The 27,094-nt window shown below is 43.6% G+C and overlaps 2 protein-coding genes across 9 annotated transcripts; both read right to left on the bottom strand.

The window, feature by feature from the left end:
- Positions 1-610: 610 nt before the first annotated feature.
- Positions 611-19,214, bottom strand: LOC139373103 (ELAV like RNA binding protein 1a). Of its 6 annotated transcripts, none has more exons than XM_071113210.1 (7): positions 19,070-19,214; positions 18,053-18,112; positions 6,480-6,663; positions 5,393-5,496; positions 4,343-4,496; positions 4,036-4,261; positions 611-3,921 (listed from the first exon to the last, which is right to left on the bottom strand). In XM_071113210.1, exons 2-7 carry the CDS (start codon positions 18,086-18,088, stop codon positions 3,597-3,599), a joined length of 1,029 nt encoding a protein of 342 aa, XP_070969311.1. In that variant the 5' UTR covers positions 18,089-18,112; positions 19,070-19,214; the 3' UTR covers positions 611-3,596. The 6 variants fall into 6 exon arrangements, with proteins under 6 accessions (XP_070969311.1, XP_070969312.1, XP_070969310.1 ...); XM_071113211.1 differs by having other exon boundaries at positions 18,053-18,260; positions 19,070-19,192; XM_071113209.1 differs by having other exon boundaries at positions 6,447-6,663; positions 19,070-19,180.
- Positions 19,215-23,194: 3,980 nt separating this feature from the next.
- Positions 23,195-26,952, bottom strand: LOC139373102 (tetraspanin 37). 3 transcript variants are annotated; one of them, XM_071113205.1, is made up of 8 exons: positions 26,876-26,952; positions 26,625-26,708; positions 25,881-26,072; positions 25,674-25,748; positions 24,970-25,068; positions 24,731-24,883; positions 24,504-24,587; positions 23,195-24,349 (listed from the first exon to the last, which is right to left on the bottom strand). In XM_071113205.1, the coding sequence occupies exons 2-8, from the start codon at positions 26,685-26,687 to the stop codon at positions 24,245-24,247; spliced, it is 771 nt and encodes a 256-aa protein (XP_070969306.1). In that variant the 5' UTR covers positions 26,688-26,708; positions 26,876-26,952; the 3' UTR covers positions 23,195-24,244. The 3 variants fall into 3 exon arrangements, with proteins under 3 accessions (XP_070969306.1, XP_070969305.1, XP_070969304.1); XM_071113204.1 differs by having other exon boundaries at positions 23,356-24,349; positions 25,674-26,072; XM_071113203.1 differs by lacking the exon at positions 26,876-26,952 and having other exon boundaries at positions 23,356-24,349; positions 25,674-26,072; positions 26,625-26,832.
- Between the last annotated feature and the right edge of the window lie 142 nt (positions 26,953-27,094).

Below are 27,094 nucleotides of genomic sequence, written 5' to 3'. Positions count from 1 at the left end.
GAGGGGAACAACGAAGAAAATGCAGTGCAACTAACTTCGAGATCCAGAGTTGAGTTTGAGGGTTCTAGAGATATATAACGGTAGTTTAACACAACTGTGTGTGAATATTCTTTATTTAGTAATAGTTGTTTTATATGGTTTAAACTTAAATGTTGCACTTGCACATTTTTTTTTATTTTGCAGTCAGGTTTTGGAGTTGCCTTAAAATGTTCTCAATAACCAGCCACCGTTGCTGAGAATGTTGCAACCATGAAAGTGCTGAAATTGACAGGACTTTATACTGAAAATGAGTTTAAACATACAGTCAGTGACTATGGGTAAAACCCCTCATCGCTACCTCTTGTCAACTGAACTATAACAAATACAGAACAGATAACTGATATTTCAATGTCTTATTGGTAGATTTACAGTAGATTTCACTGTGATGTACATCTTTCAACACCTAGGATCTTGAAACTCCTCAAAATGTTTTTTTTTATAGAAATGAAACTTGTGTACATGCAAGATACTTGTACAGTTATTTTCTAATCCAATTTGAAGTGTAATGATTTGAGCATAACATTTTCCCCCACCCCTTCCTCACAGTACACACAATAAGCCAAAAGGATGATCCTGCTGAGCCTTATAAAGCTTACAGATATTTTATTCAAAGTAATTGTGTGTTAGACAGGTTCTGAACAGGCCTTCCTTCAAAACCAAACAGGAAATCAAAATGAATCCATTAAAAAAGTCAAAAGGAAAAAAACTCCCAACAACAAAGAATTTACAAACATGTAAAACTACATAAGTCAAATAAATGACATCTTTGTGCCTCTGTTGTTGCCACGTTCTTCCATCTCTCCCACCTAAATGAAGGCTAAAAACAGAGGTTAATCATAATCCAGTTATTCCTGTAACCTCACTAGCATTTCAACATAGTAGCACTCTGAGAAGCAAGAGCTGATTAGTAGAACTCAATAGAAAAATAATATTAAAAGGATGAGAACAAAAAGTCAAGCAAGTGAACCACTCCCCCTCCAGTGCCGTTTCCGGTTCAGAATAACCACTCTCTCTATTAACGTTTCCAGTTCAGAATAACCACTCTCTCTATTAACGTTTCCAGTTCAGAATAACCACCCCCCCTCCAGTGCCGTTTCCGGTTCAGAATAACCACTCTCTCTATTAACGTTTCCAGTTCAGAATAACCACCCCCCCTCCAGTGCCGTTTCCGGTTCAGAATAACCACTCTCTCTGGTAACGTTTCCGGTTCAGAATAACCACTCTCTGGTAACGTTTCCGGTTCAGAATAACCACTCTCTCTAGTACCGTTTCAGTCTGGTTTCTAGGCTGTTCCCAGAACCCAGATGAAGCCTACTCGTGGACATAAAATCACGCTCAATGGAGAATCTCTATTGAAAGTCCAGGAGACAAGGCCCTACTTTTCTAAAACAACTGTCACCCATTATGGTGAAGGTTAGGACTGTAAGGGTAAACTGATCCTAGATCTGCTGCAGCAGGAAACTAACTAAAGCCAGTTGTCTGATCCTGTGTTGTGGTGCTGCTGTAGTCAGTTATTTTCTCTCCAACAGACTACATTCTCAAACCTACATAGGAAAGCCCTTGGTGATGAAAAGTGCACAACCAAGATATGTTAAAAACAGATGTAGGAATATTCGCTTGATGTCAAACCAACCGGCAGTCTTCTTCCCGATTACAAAGTCCTCTTATTTTAAGTCTAAAAACATCACTTAAAAATGCCTGGGTTTAGCTGTTTTTTTACCCTCTTTTAGGTTATTGCACATTTATATTAAAAAAAAGAGGCACAGTTTCTCAGGGTGACTGTGTTTGTTGGCTGCAAGGCAGATCAAAGAAGGTCCATAAGTGACAAACTGCCTCCTGCAGTACCTGTATTAGAAGACTCCTTATGGGTTTCATCACTTACCTACACACGCGCCTTTCCCCCCCGTACCATTGGTTAGAGCCTGTAAGTATTTCACTGTTGTATTTGGCGCAAGTGACAAAAACTTTGATTTGATCAGGAACTCCTAGATCCTATTAACATGAAGAAGGACTCCCATCTTTGAAACCCTGAAAGCCCTCTGCCTCATGTGTCACACATAAGTTTGAATGAAAATAAGGCCAACGTCTGAGGTGTTTTATACTGGAGACTGCATCCTCTTGGCCTTCAGACCATCTTGGAGTCTAGCTAAACCTTATGTTGACCATTCAAACGTCCTGTAATATCTCAATGGGAGTGCGGTGAGTAGTGTCATACTGTAGTATCATCATATTAGCAGTCTGGTGTCTGTAGCTCTACAATCTAAACAGAAAACCATAACAAAAAATCCCAAACCAAATCTGAAGAAACACAACCAAAATGTTGAGTCAAATCTAACTAAAAATTTAATGATTGCATATGCAAAGTAAAACAATCAAAACAAATCTATACCAACAAAAATAAAATCACAAAGGCCATAAATTCTTCTTTAGCTCGAGATGAGCATAAAAACTTAGATAAAAACTCTTCCAACTCTCCGATCAGTAATCTACGCTTCGACGAAAAAAGAAAAGTTAGTCTCTCAAAGAAAATTCAAGAAAAACATCAAGTTTTTTTTTTTTTTACAAAAACAGAAAACTAGATGAGAGAGAGAGCAGTGTTGCTTCACTGTGTTAGATTCAGCCTTCGTACCGGTTGTTCAGATGCCCAAACTATTACTGGTGAGGGGAAATGAGTCATAACAGTAAGCATCTTTCCCTATTCACAAAAGCTTCTCAGAGGACTGAATGCTGATCTAGGATCGACAAGGCCAAACTGATCCTAGATCAGCATGTGAATACGGGCCCTGGGGCAGTTAGAGCATATCCTCCCATTTCTTTGGTCCTTCTTAAACACTTTCCTACTTTAAAATCTCCAGACCTTTTTACATGGCCTCTCAGAGATTCAACTGTTAAAAGACCCCCCAAAAACGGGACACACGCGCTGCTATGTAATGGTACCATTCAGTACCTAACTTGCTGTGTATAAAACTGATTCTGCAAGGTGAGAGAAGACCAATGCATGGTTTACATCAAAACGGCTGACATTATACAATAAGGATTTAAAAAGGGCTTTTCTTTTAGAATGGCTGGAGGCAGTGGATGCCTTGAAAGGGTGTGCGGGTGGTAACTTAAGGCATCTATTTCTACACTGGAAACAGCGTCTAAGACAGCATGCTTCCTCCTACAGTGGGGGACTAGACGCATGACTGTAGCACATCCTTCTCCAAGTCCCTACCGTGGTCCTACCATTCATATGGCACATAGTGACACTAGTTTAGTCTCACAGGAAAAACAATCTAGTCTTGAATTGTGAAATTGGTCACCATATCAGGATGGACATTGATAACTGCATTTGGAACATCCCAAATCATGAGTAAAAAAAAAAAACGAGAAGTATCACACTCAGCCTAGACTCTGTTAGACTAGTACAAAGATGCAAAGTGAGAATGGGCTTAGTGAGAACGCTAAAAACACGTTTGTTTTGTCAAACTGTGGCAATTTACCCTCCATATTAGAAGCCTGGCGTGAGGTTTCTCTCCTCCCTCTATCCCCCCCCCCCCCCCCCCCACTATTTCTCTCTACTTGTGGCCTTTGCTGGTCTTGAACGACACCTGTAGGATCTTGTCCCCGAGGCGGTAACCATTGAGGCTGCCGATCGCCATGGCGGCCTCCTCGTAGTTCGTCATGGTAACAAAGCCGAAGCCTTTGCACTTGTTGGTGTTGAAGTCGCGGATGACCTTGACGTTGGTGACGGCGCCGAAGGGCCCGAACATCTGCCACAGGATGCCCTCGTCGGCGTCCTGGCCCAGGTTGTAGATGAAGATGCACCAGCCAGCGGTGGCGTTCCCCGGCACACTCACCCCAGACATACCGCTCATATGGTCCACAGACATCGGAGAAAACCTGGGGGAGGACAGAGGGGGCTAGGGTTACCACTCTGTCTCTCGTCACTGATGTGCTCCACACTCATTTTAGAGAACCTGAGAGGGGACAACACTTCCAGTGTGTGTGTGTTACCTGAATCTCTGAGCCTGGTGGTGAACTGGCCCTCCAAAGCGGCGTCCCTGGTTGTGGTAGAGCTGCGATATGAGCTGAGTGTTCTTGGCCTGGTTGGGACTGGCAGCAAACTTCACTGTGATTGGCTCGGCAGATCCGGGGGGTTTCTGTCCGTTAAGGTCTTTGATGGCGTCCTCGGCCTCCGCTCGCTTGTCAAACCGGATGAACGCCACCCCCCGAGACAGGCCTGGGAAAAGAAATTAACAGGTTCAGCTGAGAGACAGGGAACACAGCGGGGCCTGGTTCTAGAGTGTGTGTGTGGTCCTACCCGAGGCCTGGTCGACCAGCACACGGGAGTTGATGATGCGTCCGTAGCGAGCGAACATGTCCTCCACGTCTTTCTGAGTCATGGTCTTGGGCAGGCCACTGATGTACAGGTTGGCGTCTTTAATGGTGTCAGAGCTCGGCCGCGCATATGAAACCTAACACCAGAGGGCAGCACAGAGCACATTAAACACCACTGACAATATCAGTGTGTACTACTGAGGATTACACACAACCCCAAATTACATCTAGTCAGAAATTACTTAAAAAGTGGATGTTGGAAGGTTGTTTTTATTATGTTTGTATATCTTTATGCAATCCTGGTGAATTCATGTTTTGTAATTGCCCTGTGTTTTGAATTTACAAAAACGTGAGTTTACTTTTAGAATGAGTAATGTCTCCAAAACTTGAAAATTAAATAGTGAAAGTGTGGTTTTTACATAGAAAAACTATTCCCGTAGTAAGCTGTGGTGGGAAATATCGAAGTAGGACTTTCCAAGTGTTCAAAATTACGTAGACAACAATTATAGTAACAAAATCAACATTGGGAAAAACATTCTCAGGAGTAATTTTTTCTCTCTTGTACAAAACCAAATAAAAAGTTCCAAACTTAAATTATAAATTAACGTGTAAAATTCAACCTGAAGTAGTGGTGCCGAATAAAGAAATTAAAATCAAGTTTAGTCCTCAATAAGGATGAAAATACGGTTGCACTTCTCTACTCCATCCGTCAGAAGCTGGGCCAGTGACCTATCAGACGTAGTCCTGTCTAATATAGACCCACACTAACGCCGATTCCCAAATCCAACCCTAAACCACTGGCACTACATGCCCATCTGAAACTAAATGGGATGGTATCAGCAAAGGGCAAAGAAAGGCTAACATAACACCATATTGCTAACACCCACACAATCCTTTCAGATCCATAGGAGGGCCTATGAGGAAGCGTCTAGGGGTGGATTTGACAGTCAGCCTCAGTAGAGAAGGGCTAGTTTAAATGACATGACATGGTTGGGTTGACACAGTACTGTAGGAACACCTTATTGCACGTTACCTTGATAGTTTTAGACTGTAGCCTTAGTCCATTCAGAGTATTGATAGCTCTTTCTGCATCGCTAGGGGTAAGATAGTTAACAAATCCGTACCCTAAACTGTGGCCTAGAGAAAAAAAAAAGGAAAACAATAAAATAAAATAAAAAAACGTTGTATAGTTTCAAATAAATCGGCACACTGGTCAAATAAATGATTAAACCAAACAAATCTACACAATGCATGCTAGTCGTAAAACAAGTAGATAAAAAACATGAGCTGACGCACACCCAGAATAAGTGTGTGGAGGTGCTAACGGCAAATAAATCAAAAATAAAGAGAGTAGCACACTCCATGTGTAATCTCCCAGCCATTTAATGGGTATTTACCAACGTTTCCAGCGCCCTGAAGAAGGCACAGTGATGCCTAAACGTTGGTAAATAAATACCCATTAAATTGCTGGGAGATTACACATGGAGTGTGCAACTTTCTTTATCTTGATGGTTTATAGTCGTAAAACAAGTAACAAAGAAATAGGCTTCAACAAAACTGGGCTGTTTTCCTGGAATAAGGAAAGCCGAGCCCATCACGGACAGATCGAGAGCATGGGTAAATATCTACACCAACAGCCTTATACAAAACAACTATGTGGAATACCTCATATCAAGTTTAGGAGGACAAATGTTCAAATTGCAGCGAGACATAGTCCTAAACAGAACATATGACATAAAGCTGTTTGCATAGATACTACAAACATCTCACCACAAAGTTACTAGTGAGCATGCCAAAGATGTCTGTCTCATCAGCAGTTCTCATACACCTACAAGAGGCAGACAGGGCAGTATACCAGTTACTGTACACACTGACTGGTTGGCTTGAACAAACATGTTATGGAGGTGCCCTTTGTAATATATCAACAATTATGGGGGGTCCCCACGGTTTGTTAAAAGGTACCCCTGAGTCGTGTTCAGTAGGACGCAACATAGCAAAATGTTCACCGAACACACCCCTGTAAATGTGAGCCCTACACGCAGCAGACTAACTCCATCCATTCTACTCCAAGGTCAGAGGTCACACACCTGTAGTGCATTGTGGGACAAGGTGTTCCGTACCTGCCACTTTGTCCCGTATGAGCTTGGCGGACTCCACCTCGCCAATGCTGCTGAAGAGGCTGCGTAGCTCGTCCTGGCTCATGCTCTGGGGAAGGTAGTTGACTATCAGGTTGGTCTTGGCATCCGTCACCTCATCTCCTCCTCCCATGTGATCCTCGTAGCCGTTGGACATGTCATACACCTCCTGGGGAGGGAGGGGAGAGCGAGGGAACAGTTAAGGAAGAGAAACAGGCATTTGGAAGTAAACCAGCATGGCTGAAACGTCAACGGGATGCAGATTTTAAATCAGAAAAGGAAAACAAAACATTTTTACAATGCTACATGCAACATTGTAAACATAGTATCTAATCTACAGAGCCGAATTACACCCCAGATGTAGGAGCACCATGGTGGATGGCAGCAGTGACTGTAGCTCCTCTTACCCACAATGCTACATGCAACATTGTAAACATAGTATCCTAATCTACAGAGCTGAATTACGCCCCAGATGTAGGAGCACCATGGTGGATGGCAGCAGTGACTGTAGCTCCTCTTACCCACAATGCTACATGCAACATTGTAAACATAGTATCCTAATCTACAGAGCCGAATTACACCCCAGATGTAGGAGCACCATGGTGGATGGCAGCAGTGACTGTAGCTCCTCTTACCCACAATGCTACATGCAACATTGTAAACATAGTATCCTAATCTACAGAGCCGAATTACACCCCAGATGTAGGAGCACCATGGTGGATGGCAGCAGTGACTGTAGCTCCTCTTACCCACAATGCTACATGCAACATTGTAAACATAGTATCCTAATCTACAGAGCCGAATTACACCCCAGATGTAGGAGCACCATGGTGGATGGCAGCAGTGACTGTAGCTCCTCTTACCCACAATGCTACATGCAACATTGTAAACATAGTATCCTAATCTACAGAGCCGAATTACACCCCAGATGTAGGAGCACCATGGTGGATGGCAGCAGTGACTGTAGCTCCTCTTACCCACAATGCTACATGCAACATTGTAAACATAGTATCCTAATCTACAGAGCCGAATTACACCCCAGATGTAGGAGCACCATGGTGGATGGCAGCAGTGACTGTAGCTCCTCTTACCCACAATGCTACATGCAACATTGTAAACATAGTATCCTAATCTACAGAGCCGAATTACACCCCAGATGTAGGAGCACCATGGTGGATGGCAGCAGTGACTGTAGCTCCTCTTACCCACAATGCTACATGCAACATTGTAAACATAGTATCCTAATCTACAGAGCCGAATTACACCCCAGATGTAGGAGCACCATGGTGGATGGCAGCAGTGACTGTAGCTCCTCTTACCCACAATGCTACATGCAACATTGTAAACATAGTATCCTAATCTACAGAGCCGAATTACACCCCAGATGTAGGAGCACCATGGTGGATGGCAGCAGTGACTGTAGCTCCTCTTACCCACAATGCTACATGCAACATTGTAAACATAGTATCCTAATCTACAGAGCCGAATTACACCCCAGATGTAGGAGCACCATGGTGGATGGCAGCAGTGACTGTAGCTCCTCTTACCCACAATGCTACATGCAACATTGTAAACATAGTATCCTAATCTACAGAGCCGAATTACACCCCAGATGTAGGAGCACCATGGTGGATGGCAGCAGTGACTGTAGCTCCTCTTACCCACAATGCTACATGCAACATTGTAAACATAGTATCCTAATCTACAGAGCCGAATTACACCCCAGATGTAGGAGCACCATGGTGGATGGCAGCAGTGACTGTAGCTCCTCTTACCCACAATGCTACATGCAACATTGTAAACATAGTATCCTAATCTACAGAGCCGAATTACACCCCAGATGTAGGAGCACCATGGTGGATGGCAGCAGTGACTGTAGCTCCTCTTACCCACAATGCTACATGCAACATTGTAAACATAGTATCCTAATCTACAGAGCCGAATTACACCCCAGATGTAGGAGCACCATGGTGGATGGCAGCAGTGACTGTAGCTCCTCTTACCCACAATGCTACATGCAACATTGTAAACATAGTATCCTAATCTACAGAGCCGAATTACACCCCAGATGTAGGAGCACCATGGTGGATGGCAGCAGTGACTGTAGCTCCTCTTACCCACAATGCTACATGCAACATTGTAAACATAGTATCCTAATCTACAGAGCCGAATTACACCCCAGATGTAGGAGCACCATGGTGGATGGCAGCAGTGACTGTAGCTCCTCTTACCCACAATGCTACATGCAACATTGTAAACATAGTATCCTAATCTACAGAGCCGAATTACACCCCAGATGTAGGAGCACCATGGTGGATGGCAGCAGTGACTGTAGCTCCTCTTACCCACAATGCTACATGCAACATTGTAAACATAGTACCCTAATCTACAGAGCCGAATTACACCCCAGATGTAGGAGCACCATGGTGGATGGCAGCAGTGACTGTAGCTCCTCTTACCCACAATGCTACATGCAACATTGTAAACATAGTATCCTAATCTACAGAGCCGAATTACGCCCCAGATGTAGGAGCACCATGGTGGATGGCAGCAGTGACTGTAGCTCCTCTTACCCACAATGCTACATGCAACATTGTAAACATAGTATCCTAATCTACAGAGCCGAATTACACCCCAGATGTAGGAGCACCATGGTGGATGGCAGCAGTGACTGTAGCTCCTCTTACCCACAATGCTACATGCAACATTGTAAACATAGTATCCTAATCTACAGAGCCGAATTACACCCCAGATGTAGGAGCACCATGGTGGATGGCAGCAGTGACTGTAGCTCCTCTTACCCACAATGCTACATGCAACATTGTAAACATAGTATCCTAATCTACAGAGCCGAATTACACCCCAGATGTAGGAGCACCATGGTGGATGGCAGCAGTGACTGTAGCTCCTCTTACCCACAATGCTACATGCAACATTGTAAACATAGTATCCTAATCTACAGAGCCGAATTACACCCCAGATGTAGGAGCACCATGGTGGATGGCAGCAGTGACTGTAGCTCCTCTTACCCACAATGCTACATGCAACATTGTAAACATAGTATCCTAATCTACAGAGCCGAATTACACCCCAGATGTAGGAGCACCATGGTGGATGGCAGCAGTGACTGTAGCTCCTCTTACCCACAATGCTACATGCAACATTGTAAACATAGTATCCTAATCTACAGAGCAGAATTACACCCCAGATGTAGGAGCACCATGGTGGATGGCAGCAGTGACTGTAGCTCCTCTTACCCACAATGCTACATGCAACATTGTAAACATAGTATCCTAATCTACAGAGCCGAATTACACCCCAGATGTAGGAGCACCATGGTGGATGGCAGCAGTGACTGTAGCTCCTCTTACCCACAATGCTACATGCAACATTGTAAACATAGTATCCTAATCTACAGAGCCGAATTACACCCCAGATGTAGGAGCACCATTGTGGATGGCAGCAGTGACTGTAGCTCCTCTTACCCACAATGCTACATGCAACATTGTAAACATAGTATCCTAATCTACAGAGCCGAATTACACCCCAGATGTAGGAGCACCATGGTGGATGGCAGCAGTGACTGTAGCTCCTCTTACCCACAATGCTACATGCAACATTGTAAACATAGTATCCTAATCTACAGAGCCGAATTACACCCCAGATGTAGGAGCACCATGGTGGATGGCAGCAGTGACTGTAGCTCCTCTTACCCACAATGCTACATGCAACATTGTAAACATAGTATCCTAATCTACAGAGCCGAATTACACCCCAGATGTAGGAGCACCATGGTGGATGGCAGCAGTGACTGTAGCTCCTCTTACCCACAATGCTACATGCAACATTGTAAACATAGTATCCTAATCTACAGAGCCGAATTACACCCCAGATGTAGGAGCACCATGGTGGATGGCAGCAGTGACTGTAGCTCCTCTTACCCACAATGCTACATGCAACATTGTAAACATAGTATCCTAATCTACAGAGCCGAATTACACCCCAGATGTAGGAGCACCATGGTGGATGGCAGCAGTGACTGTAGCTCCTCTTACCCACAATGCTACATGCAACATTGTAAACATAGTACCCTAATCTACAGAGCCGAATTACACCCCAGATGTAGGAGCACCATGGTGGATGGCAGCAGTGACTGTAGCTCCTCTTACCCACAATGCTACATGCAACATTGTAAACATAGTATCCTAATCTACAGAGCCGAATTACACCCCAGATGTAGGAGCACCATGGTGGATGGCAGCAGTGACTGTAGCTCCTCTTACCCACAATGCTACATGCAACATTGTAAACATAGTATCCTAATCTACAGAGCCGAATTACACCCCAGATGTAGGAGCACCATGGTGGATGGCAGCAGTGACTGTAGCTCCTCTTACCCACAATGCTACATGCAACATTGTAAACATAGTATCCTAATCTACAGAGCCGAATTACACCCCAGATGTAGGAGCACCATGGTGGATGGCAGCAGTGACTGTAGCTCCTCTTACCCACAATGCTACATGCAACATTGTAAACATAGTATCCTAATCTACAGAGCCGAATTACACCCCAGATGTAGGAGCACCATGGTGGATGGCAGCAGTGACTGTAGCTCCTCTTACCCACAATGCTACATGCAACATTGTAAACATAGTATCCTAATCTACAGAGCCGAATTACACCCCAGATGTAGGAGCACCATGGTGGATGGCAGCAGTGACTGTAGCTCCTCTTACCCACAATGCTACATGCAACATTGTAAACATAGTATCCTAATCTACAGAGCCGAATTACACCCCAGATGTAGGAGCACCATGGTGGATGGCAGCAGTGACTGTAGCTCCTCTTACCCACAATGCTACATGCAACATTGTAAACATAGTATCCTAATCTACAGAGCCGAATTACACCCCAGATGTAGGAGCACCATGGTGGATGGCAGCAGTGACTGTAGCTCCTCTTACCCACAATGCTACATGCAACATTGTAAACATAGTATCCTAATCTACAGAGCCGAATTACACCCCAGATGTAGGAGCACCATGGTGGATGGCAGCAGTGACTGTAGCTCCTCTTACCCACAATGCTACATGCAACATTGTAAACATAGTATCCTAATCTACAGAGCCGAATTACACCCCAGATGTAGGAGCACCATGGTGGATGGCAGCAGTGACTGTAGCTCCTCTTACCCACAATGCTACATGCAACATTGTAAACATAGTATCCTAATCTACAGAGCCGAATTACACCCCAGATGTAGGAGCACCATGGTGGATGGCAGCAGTGACTGTAGCTCCTCTTACCCACAATGCTACATGCAACATTGTAAACATAGTATCCTAATCTACAGAGCCGAATTACGCCCCAGATGTAGGAGCACCATGGTGGATGGCAGCAGTGACTGTCGCTCCTCTTACCCACAATGCTACATGCAACATTGTAAACATAGTATCCTAATCTACAGAGCCGAATTACACCCCAGATGTAGGAGCACCATGGTGGATGGCAGCAGTGACTGTAGCTCCTCTTACCCACAATGCTACATGCAACATTGTAAACATAGTATCCTAATCTACAGAGCCGAATTACACCCCAGATGTAGGAGCACCATGGTGGATGGCAGCAGTGACTGTAGCTCCTCTTACCCACAATGCTACATGCAACATTGTAAACATAGTATCCTAATCTACAGAGCCGAATTACACCCCAGATGTAGGAGCACCATGGTGGATGGCAGCAGTGACTGTAGCTCCTCTTACCCACAATGCTACATGCAACATTGTAAACATAGTATCCTAATCTACAGAGCCGAATTACACCCCAGATGTAGGAGCACCATGGTGGATGGCAGCAGTGACTGTAGCTCCTCTTACCCACAATGCTACATGCAACATTGTAAACATAGTATCCTAATCTACAGAGCCGAATTACACCCCAGATGTAGGAGCACCATGGTGGATGGCAGCAGTGACTGTAGCTCCTCTTACCCACAATGCTACATGCAACATTGTAAACATAGTATCCTAATCTACAGAGCCGAATTACACCCCAGATGTAGGAGCACCATGGTGGATGGCAGCAGTGACTGTAGCTCCTCTTACCCACAATGCTACATGCAACATTGTAAACATAGTATCCTAATCTACAGAGCCGAATTACACCCCAGATGTAGGAGCACCATGGTGGATGGCAGCAGTGACTGTAGCTCCTCTTACCCACAATGCTACATGCAACATTGTAAACATAGTATCCTAATCTACAGAGCCGAATTACACCCCAGATGTAGGAGCACCATGGTGGATGGCAGCAGTGACTGTAGCTCCTCTTACCCACAATGCAACATGCAACATTGTAAACATAGTATCCTAATCTACAGAGCCGAATTACACCCCAGATGTAGGAGCACCATGGTGGATGGCAGCAGTGACTGTAGCTCCTCTTACCCACAATGCTACATGCAACATTGTAAACATAGTATCCTAATCTACAGAGCCGAATTACACCCCAGATGTAGGAGCACCATGGTGGATGGCAGCAGTGACTGTAGCTCCTCTTACCCACAATGCTACATGCAACATTGTAAACATAGTATCCTAATCTACAGAGCCGAATTACACCCCAGATGTAGGAGCACCATGGTGGATGGCAGCAGTGACTGTAGCTCCTCTTACCCACAATGCTACATGCAACATTGTAAACATAGTACCCTAATCTACAGAGCCGAATTACACCCCAGATGTAGGAGCACCATGGTGGATGGCAGCAGTGACTGTAGCTCCTCTTACCCACAATGCTACATGCAACATTGTAAACATAGTATCCTAATCTACAGAGCCGAATTACACCCCAGATGTAGGAGCACCATGGTGGATGGCAGCAGTGACTGTAGCTCCTCTTACCCACAATGCTACATGCAACATTGTAAACATAGTATCCTAATCTACAGAGCCGAATTACACCCCAGATGTAGGAGCACCATGGTGGATGGCAGCAGTGACTGTAGCTCCTCTTACCCACAATGCTACATGCAACATTGTAAACATAGTATCCTAATCTACAGAGCCGAATTACACCCCAGATGTAGGAGCACCATGGTGGATGGCAGCAGTGACTGTAGCTCCTCTTACCCACAATGCTACATGCAACATTGTAAACATAGTATCCTAATCTACAGAGCCGAATTACACCCCAGATGTAGGAGCACCATGGTGGATGGCAGCAGTGACTGTAGCTCCTCTTACCCACAATGCTACATGCAACATTGTAAACATAGTATCCTAATCTACAGAGCCGAATTACACCCCAGATGTAGGAGCACCATGGTGGATGGCAGCAGTGACTGTAGCTCCTCTTACCCACAATGCTACATGCAACATTGTAAACATAGTATCCTAATCTACAGAGCCGAATTACACCCCAGATGTAGGAGCACCATGGTGGATGGCAGCAGTGACTGTAGCTCCTCTTACCCACAATGCTACATGCAACATTGTAAACATAGTATCCTAATCTACAGAGCCGAATTACACCCCAGATGTAGGAGCACCATGGTGGATGGCAGCAGTGACTGTAGCTCCTCTTACCCACAATGCTACATGCAACATTGTAAACATAGTATCCTAATCTACAGAGCCGAATTACACCCCAGATGTAGGAGCACCATGGTGGATGGCAGCAGTGACTGTAGCTCCTCTTACCCACAATGCTACATGCAACATTGTAAACATAGTATCCTAATCTACAGAGCCGAATTACACCCCAGATGTAGGAGCACCATGGTGGATGGCAGCAGTGACTGTAGCTCCTCTTACCCACAATGCTACATGCAACATTGTAAACATAGTATCCTAATCTACAGAGCCGAATTACACCCCAGATGTAGGAGCACCATGGTGGATGGCAGCAGTGACTGTAGCTCCTCTTACCCACAATGCTACATGCAACATTGTAAACATAGTATCCTAATCTACAGAGCCGAATTACACCCCAGATGTAGGAGCACCATGGTGGATGGCAGCAGTGACTGTAGCTCCTCTTACCCACAATGCTACATGCAACATTGTAAACATAGTATCCTAATCTACAGAGCCGAATTACACCTCAGATGTAGGAGCACCATGGTGGATGGCAGCAGTGACTGTAGCTCCTCTTACCCACAATGCTACATGCAACATTGTAAACATAGTATCCTAATCTACAGAGCCGAATTACACCCCAGATGTAGGAGCACCATGGTGGATGGCAGCAGTGACTGTAGCTCCTCTTACCCACAATGCTACATGCAACATTGTAAACATAGTATCCTAATCTACAGAGCCGAATTACACCCCAGATGTAGGAGCACCATGGTGGATGGCAGCAGTGACTGTAGCTCCTCTTACCCACAATGCTACATGCAACATTGTAAACATAGTATCCTAATCTACAGAGCCGAATTACACCCCAGATGTAGGAGCACCATGGTGGATGGCAGCAGTGACTGTAGCTCCTCTTACCCACAATGCTACATGCAACATTGTAAACATAGTATCCTAATCTACAGAGCCGAATTACACCCCAGATGTAGGAGCACCATGGTGGATGGCAGCAGTGACTGTAGCTCCTCTTACCCACAATGCTACATGCAACATTGTAAACATAGTATCCTAATCTACAGAGCCGAATTACACCCCAGATGTAGGAGCACCATGGTGGATGGCAGCAGTGACTGTAGCTCCTCTTACCCACAATGCTACATGCAACATTGTAAACATAGTATCCTAATCTACAGAGCCGAATTACACCCCAGATGTAGGAGCACCATGGTGGATGGCAGCAGTGACTGTAGCTCCTCTTACCCACAATGCTACATGCAACATTGTAAACATAGTATCCTAATCTACAGAGCCGAATTACACCCCAGATGTAGGAGCACCATGGTGGATGGCAGCAGTGACTGTAGCTCCTCTTACCCACAATGCTACATGCAACATTGTAAACATAGTATCCTAATCTACAGAGCCGAATTACACCCCAGATGTAGGAGCACCATGGTGGATGGCAGCAGTGACTGTAGCTCCTCTTACCCACAATGCTACATGCAACATTGTAAACATAGTATCCTAATCTACAGAGCCGAATTACACCCCAGATGTAGGAGCACCATGGTGGATGGCAGCAGTGACTGTAGCTCCTCTTACCCACAATGCTACATGCAACATTGTAAACATAGTATCCTAATCTACAGAGCCGAATTACACCCCAGATGTAGGAGCACCATGGTGGATGGCAGCAGTGACTGTAGCTCCTCTTACCCACAATGCTACATGCAACATTGTAAACATAGTATCCTAATCTACAGAGCCGAATTACACCCCAGATGTAGGAGCACCATGGTGGATGGCAGCAGTGACTGTAGCTCCTCTTACCCACAATGCTACATGCAACATTGTAAACATAGTATCCTAATCTACAGAGCCGAATTACACCCCAGATGTAGGAGCACCATGGTGGATGGCAGCAGTGACTGTAGCTCCTCTTACCCACAATGCTACATGCAACATTGTAAACATAGTATCCTAATCTACAGAGCCGAATTACACCCCAGATGTAGGAGCACCATGGTGGATGGCAGCAGTGACTGTAGCTCCTCTTACCCACAATGCTACATGCAACATTGTAAACATAGTATCCTAATCTACAGAGCCGAATTACACCCCAGATGTAGGAGCACCATGGTGGATGGCAGCAGTGACTGTAGCTCCTCTTACCCACAATGCTACATGCAACATTGTAAACATAGTACCCTAATCTACAGAGCCGAATTACACCCCAGATGTAGGAGCACCATGGTGGATGGCAGCAGTGACTGTAGCTCCTCTTACCCACAATGCTACATGCAACATTGTAAACATAGTATCCTAATCTACAGAGCCGAATTACACCCCAGATGTAGGAGCACCATGGTGGATGGCAGCAGTGACTGTAGCTCCTCTTACCCACAAGTTAATCACCTGCAGTGCTTTCACAGCCAGACTCAACGCTCAGCTACTCTCTACATAATCATGGACCAGGCATGATCTTAAAACACGCCTATACCCAGCCAGCCCCGACACTGCTCTGGTATAAGAGGTTGAGATCCAGAGACCACAAAGGTCACAGAACATTGAGATGATTCTATTGTGTAGAATGGAGAAACTCCCCCTGTCAGCCCCACCACATTTCACTTATTTCTGCAGTGGTCGAATCACTTCATCCCACTGACCAAGCCTGGTTGTGGTCTGACAGAGTTCTAAACCAGGGGTAACCAACCATTCCTCCCACAGAGCTACTGGGTGTGCAGGCTTTTGCTCAAGCCCTGCTTTGAGGCATTGATTAGTAGAATCAGCCATCATGGATGTTAGAACCTGCCTTGTGAGCAAACACCTGCTTACCCAGAATTCTGCGTTTTTTACACAGAAAATAAAAAACAATAAATATTTTGCTGCGTTTTGCAAAAGCAAACCTAAAATGCTTATTGTAATTCCTGCTCGGCATCAGACTCATTTTGTGCTTCAGTTGCACTTCTCCACTCAGATGCGAATTCACGGACAGGCATTTTAATTAGCAGACAGCACTCTGACTCACGTGTAGCTACTTTTCTCCGTTACTTTTCTAGGTGTAGGCTCATTTTCTCCAGTTAAAAATTCAACTATTCTATGATAAATGCTCAATTTAATTGAGGCAAAACATTAGGACATGTACCTGGCTACAGTCTTTCTATGATAAACATTAGAAAAACGATGGTCATGTAACGTTTTTGAAAGAAATACCTTGCTTTTTCATATGTTTGAAAATGTACCCGTGTGACTGCTAGCCAAATAGTGTTGCACTTCTGTTGTCATCTGATGAAAATTAAGCTATTTTCTGCTGAATGTGTTGCACTAACGTGTGTTCTGTGAAGCAGAACTATAGTAGCAAAACCCTCAATCACTCGACTGAAGCAACAACAAAAAACAACTTTCAATATAAAAAAAACTCAGGTGGAATGGTTTAAAACAGATTTAACGGTCTGCATTTTGAAAATGCAGATTGAACTCTAACACAACCCCTGCCCAGTGGGAAGAGGGTTAGCTAGCTGCTACCCCTGTTCTGAATATTGCATCCCCTTGACCAGGCCTCAGTGCTGTGTTCTGACAGAGCTCCATTCATTCAGAGGGGCTATCTGATTGTGTATTCTGTGGGGAAAGACAGTTAGCCATCCAGCAGGCCCTTGGATGAATGAAACTCCTGTATTTCACTAGTAAACATGATGACCAATACTGATGGGTCTGACTATGAGGATAATTTCTATGCCTTTTTCTCTATTTGCGAGCAATAATAAATATTTATACCAGTATGTTAATAAGCGTAGGAGTGTATATAGAGTGATATTGAAGCCTCAGTGTTTATCAATACATTCGAAAACCATGGGCAAACACACAACATATTCATGCAATCTGATTAAATAGCTAGCTAGCTAGATTACGATTGTTACAATATAATTACTTTAGGACTGATCTAGATCCTCCCCTAATGGGAAAAGTCATACTCACTTTTAGGTACCTGATGTGGCCTCTTCGAACAGCCATGAAGACCCCTCACTGCTCCCAAAGCTGGAGGAGGGATCACAAACCAAATAATGTATATGGGACAATCAAAAAAAATAGGGGTGAGGAGGGGGTAGGGTTTGTTTTCAAATACAATTAATAATGAGCTAAACAAAAACGAAACGGTAAATTGGGCCTCCCCCTTCTGACGCACCTGTGAAGAAGAGCAGAGCATTATTTTGTTAGTCCCTGAGTGGCTAACTAGCCTACGACCACTGAGCTATTACGACTGTTATCTTGATGACGTATGATTTGTGGCATGTTTCATTAGCAACCAGACTATACACAGTAGCTAGCTAGCACGTTGGCGAACTAACATATTAGCCAACTACTGTAACTAGATTTGGCCTGTTTGTGGCTAACGTTGCCTCATCGAGCACTACGGTAGACAAATGAGAGCAAAACATTCCTACCGCAACGTTAGTTGCTAGTTTGTGTGAGCTAGCTAACGTTAGTACCTAGCGAGTTGTATAAATATCTAGCAACTCTTTACGCCAGGGGGCGTGAACACTTTGGTTGCTTACTAGCTGGCTAGTTAATAACTAGCTAGTTTACTAAATGCAAAAGGAAGAAAACAACTTTTCTTGACGCAAAGCAAATGGACATTGCCCTGCTAATTAACGTTTGCGAACACATTGCTGCAGGAAAACGTTAGCTAACTAAGCCATATGCCCACCGTTCCCTTATTTTCGCGAGCATGTGTTGAATGCGGTCCCTCTCTCCCACCTAAAACTCCGGTCCGACACCTTGTTCAGGGCCTTGTTAGCTACAGTTAGCCACCTAGCTAGATTAGCCAAGCTGGCAAAAATTTGCTCAAATATCATTCTGTGGTTAGCTATTTGGCACTGGTGGGGCCTCCAAAACCCGCATTGCTGGCATTCGGCTTTGTTGTAGCAGAGCGAAATGGTAAATCAACTGGATTACTACAACATAGCTAGTTCGACAACCATATAGCTAACTTACCAGCTTTTTGTCGTTGGTGCTTTCGCTGTTCTTGTCTGTCAATCGTTCCGTGTTTTTTTTTAGCTAGCTAACGTTAGCTGACAGCTCCTTCTTGCAGGCACCAAAACCAAGAGGACCGCTGACGAAAGCAGATCCACGCCCACCTCTGCAGATTATTTGTTACCGCCCTTGTCAATTACATATGTGGCAACTACGGGCACTTCTATGTCCTCAGGGTCAATTTGAGAGATTTTATTTAAACATGTGTTTTTATATATGTTAAGTTCACAGTACAATCACCCCAGATATTTTGAACTCCTCTCTATCAGGTATTTTAGCAACTTTTCAGATGCATTTTATACCTCAATTTCACTGTTTTGTCCTTTTGAACTTCTACTATGTTTTTCTGTGAGAACACGTTAATAATTACACGTCATGTTATCTACTAGAGAAAGAGTCAATTAAATCAAATCTGTATCAATATTTAGTGAGTGTGCCCTTTATATTGTTTTTTTTAATACAAAATATACCTGTCCTTTGGTAGTGGTGAGAATGTTAATTTAGTTACCATGGAAACTTGTGACACTGAAGCACATGGCTGCAGCAGACAGTTGTTCCAAATGTAATGTAAATATTGTTTGTGTAGAGAATATATTTTTATTGTCATCATTTCCAAACAGGTTATAATTTATTTTATTTGTGGTATAATTTTTTTATAAACACTGACTACTAAAATATTGTTTTATTGTTGTGTATTATTATTACTAATAATAATAATAGGGGCGTTAGTTCAAAAATGAACCCCAAACTGTTATTCAAAAGGCTCTTAGAGGATCCATTAAGAGGGGTTCTTTGATGAACCCTTTCAAAGGGTTATTCAAAGAGCTTATAGGGAGGGGTTCCCCCACAGTTTCAATCTGAAGAAGCCCTAAAGGATACTCCAGGAACCTTTTCTTTTAAGAGTGTAGAGCAACAACAGGGGGAAAAGGACAAACTAACGAGGAACAAGAAAATAAAAAGCAAAAGGCGCTTCTTCAATGGCACAAATCAGATCCTTTATCAGAAGTTTAAGAGGGAATATTCAGAGATTCAAATGTCCTACTAGGAATTCTGCAAAATACGTGCTTTTTAAGTTCTAAAGCCAACAGTCCAGGACAGGGACACATGCCTCTGCAAAATCCACGCCAACCTCAGTTCATGGTGGACCAATTACAGTATCACAAAGTGATCAGCTGCAACAAAATTGAGAACCTCATTGAGTCTTTGCAGAGAACTACCTGTGTAAATACACCAGTGAAATCCAGGCAATTCACTTTGGCGATTCTCACAAGTAGGTGACTCTCCACACCTGTGTTGGATTTATTATTTTATTTCACCTTTATTTAACCAGGTAGGCCAGTTGAGAACAAGTTCTCTTTTACAACTGCGATCTGGCCAAGATAAAGCAAAGCAGTGCGACAAAAACAACAGAGTTACACATCAACAAACGTACAGTCAATAACACAATATAAAAGTCTATGTACAGTGTATGCAAATGTAGTAAGAATTAGGGAGGTAATGCAATAAATAGGACATAGAGGCAAAATAATTATGACGTTGACGGTGCCAAAAAGCAAAAAAATAAAATAATAATATGGGGATGAGGAAGTTGGATGTGCTATTTACAGATGGGCTGTATACAGGTACAGTGATCGGTAAGCTGCTCTGACAGCTGATGCTTAAAGTTAGAGAGGGAGATAAGTCTCCAGCTTCAGTGATTTTTACAATTTGATTCTGTCATTGGCAGCAGAAAACTGGAAGGAAAGGCAGCCAAAGGAGGAGTTGGCTTTGGGGATGACCAGTGAAATATACCTGCTGGAGAACGTGCTATGAGTGGGTGCTGCTATGGTGACCAGTGAGCTGAGATAAGGCGGGGCTTTACCTAGCAAAGACTTGTAGACGACCTGGAGCCAGTGGGTTTGGCGACGAATATGTAGTGAGGGCCAGCCATCGAGAGCATACAGGTTGCAGCGGTGGGTAGTATATGGGGCTTTGGTGACAAAACAGATGGCACTGTGATAGACTACATCCAATTTGCTGAGTAGAGTGTTGGAGGCTATTTTGTAAATGACATCGCTGAAGTCAAGGATCGGTAGGATAGTCAGTTTTACAAGGGGATGTTTGGCAGCTTGAGTGAAGGAGGCTTTGTTTTGTGAAATAGGAAGCCGATTCTAGATTTAATTTTGGATTGGAGATGCTTAATGTGAGTCTGGAAGGAGAGTTTACAGTCTATGCAGACACCTAGGTATTTGTAGTTGTCCACATATTCTAAGTCAGAACCATCCAGAGTAGTGATGCTAGGCGGGCAGCAATCGGTTGAAGAGCATGCATTTAGTTTTACTAGCATTTAAAAGTAGTTGGAGGCCACGGAAGGAGAGTTGTATGGCATTGAAGCTCGTCTGGAGGTTAGTTAACACAGTGTCCAAAGAAGGGCCATATGTATACAGAATGGTGTCGTTTGCGTAGAGGTGGATCAGAGAATCACCAGCAGCAAGAGCGACATCATTGATATATACAAAGAAAATAGTTGGCCGAGAATTTAACCCTGTGGCACCCCCATAGAGACTGGCAGAGGTCCGGACAACAGGCACTAAGAAATTTAACATACTGAACTCTGAGAAGTAGTTGGTGATCCAGGTGAGGCAGTCATTAGAGAAACCAAGGCTATTGAGTCTGCCGATAAGAATGCAGTGATTGACACAGTTGAAAGCCTTGGCCAGATCAATGAAGACGGCGGCACAGTACTCTCTTATCGATGGCGGTTATGATATCGTTTAGGACCTTGAGCGTGGCTGAGGTGCACCCATGACCAGCTCGGGTATCCAGATTGCATAGTGGAGAAGGTACGGTGGGATTTGAAATGATCGGTAATCTGTTTGTTAACTTGGCTTTCAAAGATTTTAGAAAGGCAAGGATGGATTTAGGGCTATAACAGTTTGGGTCTAGAGTGTCTCCCCCTTTGAAGAGGGGGATGACCGTGGCAGCTTTCCAATCTTTGGGGATCTCAGACGATACAAAAGAGAGGTTGAACAGGCTAGTAATAGGTGTCGCAACAATTTCGGCTGATCATTTTAGAAAGAGGGTCCAGATTGTCTAGCCCGCTGATTTGTTGGAATCCAGATTTTGCAGCTCTTTCAGAATGTCAGCTGTCTGGATTTGGGTGATGGAGAAGTGTGTGTGGGGGGGGGGGGCTTGGGCAAGTTTTTGCAGGGTGTGCAAAGCTGTTGACCAGGGTAGGGGTAGCCAGGTGGAAAGCATGGACAGTCGTAGAGAAATGCTTATTTAAATTATCGGATATCGTTGATGTAACGGTGGTGTCAGTGTTTCCTAGCCTCATTGCAGTGGGCAGCTGGGAGGAAATGCTCTTATTCTCTATGGAATTTACAGCGTCCCAAATCTTTTGGAATTAGTGCTACAGGATACACATTAGGATACACATTTCTGTTTGAAAAAGCAGTTAGCTTTCCTAACTGACTGTGTATATTGATTCCTGACTTCCCTGAAAAGTTGCATATCTCGGGGGCTTTCGATGCGAATGCTGTACACCACAGGATGTTTTTGTGCTGGTCAAGGACAGTCAGGTCTGGGGTGAACCAAGGGCTATATCTGTTCTTAGTTCTACATTTTTTGAACGGGGCATGCTTATTTAAGATGGTGAGGAAAGCACTTTTAAAGAGCAACCAGGCATCCTCTACTGACGGGGATGAGGTCAATATCCTTCCAGGATACCCGGGCCAGGTCCATTAGAAATATACCACAAATTATAGTTTCACTTTGCTCACTGAGCTCTTCTGTGCAGATGACCCCTTCGCTATCCGGGCCCCATCTCTCAAATCCACTGTCTTACTTCCTTGAGCTCTGCCCATCGGCTACTTTTGGAATGTTACGGTGTCTTATAAAATGTTGAACAATGGTTGTTATTCAAAATGTTTTCAATAAAATATTGGTTTTTAAAAATCTGGGTTTTTTGTTTTTTTACATAGATGTCCACCACACCTTGTCATTCCCCCCACACCCATATATTTTTTAGGTACATTAGTATATTATGTATAACTTACATTGATTTGTTTTATATACGGAAATGATCATAATCTAAAAAAAAAAAGGTTGGGCGGAAATATCTTATTTTTATTATCTTTTTCAGCTGTCACAAAGGCAAGTCTATAAATTCAGGCGTCGTGTTGAATTATTCATATTAGGAAAATCTTAAATCTCTTAAAATACTCAATACACAAATGTATAAGAAATGTGTTAAATTAATTACTTCATTTTTAACAAAAATGGATGTTTAATGACGTGATGGAAATAAAATGTGTCTATGGCTGTCTGAGAAAAATATGTACATTCCTGAATAGGACAATAGCAGCCATTATCAGATATTTTCTAGACAAATCAAATAATTATAATACTGGTAAAATGGTGTTTCAATAACTTTTCATTTCTGAAAGCTTGCAGGGCCAAAGTGCCCTAAATTGCAGAATCACCCCAGCTACATAGGGGTAAGTTACAATCAAACAATAGCCACACAACATAGTTTCAACAAGTTAATTACTCAAAAGCCATGCAGGGCAGTGTAAAAATTAATCATTAATGTCATCTGCAGGACATGTGACATGTTGACAATTGTTTTTGATGGAGTGGTTTCTTTAACAAGCATGCATCTACATCAGTGAACAAAAACAAAAACATTGTGGCCATTACATATTCCAGTTGACCCTTATGAAACGAAGGAAGTGTATGCAGAAGTGTAGGACACTTTTAGAGTACATCTTCCTTCACAGATGTGTATACATTAGTTTAGTGAAAGCAAGATAATCACTCTTTTAAAGTAGCTTCACCAACAAGATCGGGGATGATTACGTCAATTACCTGTAATGGTACCCTAGGGGCCCTGGAGCTACACAGACAACTAGAACCAACCACTAGAGAGCAGTCTTCAAACAGCGCTTACACTAAAAGGGCATTATCAGCATTTTCACAGTTTCATAGTATTCTTCCAACCTCAGTGTGGAAATATGATATAAAACACTGGAGAAAAAAAAAACACAAAAAAAAACTGGGCCTTTAAGGTCCACAGCATCATTAACTTTACCAAGGTCCAGGACATAGTATATCTAAAGTAGATTGGCAGAAAGTATTCTGGACTGAGACTCTGGTTCAGGCCCACTCCCTGTCCAGTATTCCATACTCCCTGTCCAGTATTCCATACTCCAACAGAGGCTGGTCCCTCATCAGCTGAGCCACACTCACAAACCCTACAGTCTGAGAGAGAGAGAGAGAGAGACTAGTATGGCACTACTGTACCTGATCTTGTCCAATAAGAAACACACATTTTTATTTTCTGTTGTAAAATGTTCTTCTACGTGACCCTTATGTTGTTCCACTATACCCCACAGTGCCCTCTAGTGGTTCCCACCTCCACTAGCGCCACTGCCAGAGATGACCAGATGATGAGATGCAGAACAAAAAGCAAGGCCTCCTCCAGCTTCACCTGGCAGCCCTGAGGGAGAGGACACACACACACACAGGGTAAGGGGAGTGACATCTCTCTGGAATTAAATGCTGTCCAGATGTGTATCTACATACCTTTGGATCACCACAGAGGGCCAGGGTGTGTGTGTGTGTGTGTGTGTGTATATATACCTTTGGATATAGTAGCCCGGGCAGCTCCAGGGTACCGTTGCAGGTGTGGTAGGTGTAATTACAGCAGCTGTGAGGTACACTGCCCCGCCCACTGTGGTTAAACCAGGGCGTGGCCAACCAGTCACGGTAGTCATAGATTCCACAGCACTGCAACTGGAGAGCATTCACATCACAGAGTCATTAGATCAGTTCAGATTCCCTCCCCCCCTCTCTCTCACACACGCACACACACACACAACCTCTTTCTGTGTGGCGTCCACAGCATCGGAGTATGGGTCCTGACATCTTCCTGTGTATCTTTGAAAAACACTGCTGAAGGGAGCCAGCTCTGAGTCCACCTGAAAGCAGGTCAGTCACATCATGTTATTTATCATAAGTATAACATACAGTGAGTGTACAAAACATTAAGGACACCTTCCTAATTTTGAGTTGCACCCCGCACTTTTTCCCTCAGAACAGCCTCCATTCCTCGGGGCATGGACTCTACAAGGTGTCGAAAGTGTTCCACAGGGATGCTGGCCCATGTTGACTCCAATGATTCCCACAAGTTGGCTGGATGTCCTTTGGGTGGTGGACCATTCTTGATACACACAGGAAACTGGTGTGAAAAAAATAGCAGCGTTGCAATTCTTGACACAAACCGGTATCAAAGGCACTTAGATCTTGTCTTACCCATTCATCCTCTGAATGGCACACTTACACAATACATGTCTCAATGGTCTCAAGACTTTAAAAATCATTCTTCAACCTGTGTCCTCCCCTTCATCTACACTGATTGAAGTGGATTTAACAAGTGACATATATAAGGGATCATAGACTGACCAGGTGAAAGCTGTCATGGAAAGAGGTGTCCTTGTTGTTTTGTACACTCAGTGTAGAATGTCAAATACGGTGATGTGTGCTCTTTCGGTAGTTTTGTAAAGCCATATATATATCTAAGTACCTTTCCTGCGTTGACATAGGCCAGAGCAGCAGCAGTTGCCTCCAGGCAGAAAACCACAACCAGCAGATAGACAAACTGAAATGCCCAAAACCATGGCAACATATAAGCTGTATCCCAAACTGTAGAGGAAGCATGAGCTATGAAAAGCAAAAAATACATACATGTTCTTATATTCAGACACACGCAAGTACACAAACACTCACTCACCACACCCTGCAGCAAGGCTGACTTTCTGAGGGACACCCAGATGCCCAGTCCTCCACTGGCCAATAGGAGAGTAGCGCTGGCCAGAGCTAGGCATGCTGGGAGGATGATGTATGTGTGGGTGAAGAAGATGCCATTGTGTCTGTAGTTCAACAACAGGTACATACCACTCAGACCTACCACCAGACCTGCCACCTAGAGATGGAGGGAGACAGTGTTTATCATATCATTCAGTAGTAAATCATTCTTGTGACGGTGCAGTGCAGAACTAATTCAGAAAAAATCTTAATGTATATCTTTCTGAAAATATGTATGTGTGTGCTCTTGTAAAATAATGAAATCCCACTAGCTCTGAGGCTTCCTTAGTTCTCACGGAATTACACACACACACACACACACACACACACACACACACCTTTTCAGTTAGTCAACAGCATCTAGGCAATTAATCTGTAAACATGTAGCAAGAATGAATAGAAGCGAGACAGAGTGTTGGCTAGACAATACGAAGCACATTCTGTCTTTTAATGATATACATTATAGTTTTTTCAGTGGGCAAGATGAACAATACATATCAAAAGTGCATAGAAATATGAAATAGGCTGAAGTTAAACAAATATTACAATACGTATAAATGATGCCATTCCTTGACGTATGTTAGCTTAAACAGTTTTACAGGACGTACAAAGCAGAAGCACATTATGGTCAGCGGTGTATCGGAATTTGCGTAGTGCTGTAAGATCTTACCCATAGAAGTTGGCAAGTTATCTGAATAACTATTTTTAAAGCTCGTCGTCTTGTTTCACCCATTTTATCTCAAACAGCAGCGCTCTGTGTATTTGAAGAAGTTATATATTTACTTAGTCACGGGGTTTACTCCATACAGCACAGACATTCCACCACAGCAGAATGTCAAGTTGTAATATCAAGAAACAAAACAAGGTGGAAAAATAAAGTTATAACCAATTCTACATCATAAGTGTGCACGCATAACTTGCCGTTTTTCTCCAACCGCATCAAATTATTCAGGCATTTCTCAAAAGAGAGAGAAGCAGCAGCATGACAGCGTAAGGAAGTAGCGGAAGGATTTTACATTAACCCCATAGCTCCCACTGGGTGCCTGAGCAGAGCTGGTGTATACAGTTACATGGTACATCATGTATTTTACACTGGAGCCTGCTCCTCCTCTCACGTTAATCAGCCAATCAATCAATTAA

The sequence above is a fragment of the Oncorhynchus clarkii genome, chromosome 18, assembly GCF_045791955.1.
Source record: "Oncorhynchus clarkii lewisi isolate Uvic-CL-2024 chromosome 18, UVic_Ocla_1.0, whole genome shotgun sequence".
Lineage (NCBI taxonomy): Eukaryota > Metazoa > Chordata > Actinopteri > Salmoniformes > Salmonidae > Oncorhynchus > Oncorhynchus clarkii.
This window is presented reverse-complemented; position numbering and strand designations above follow the sequence as displayed.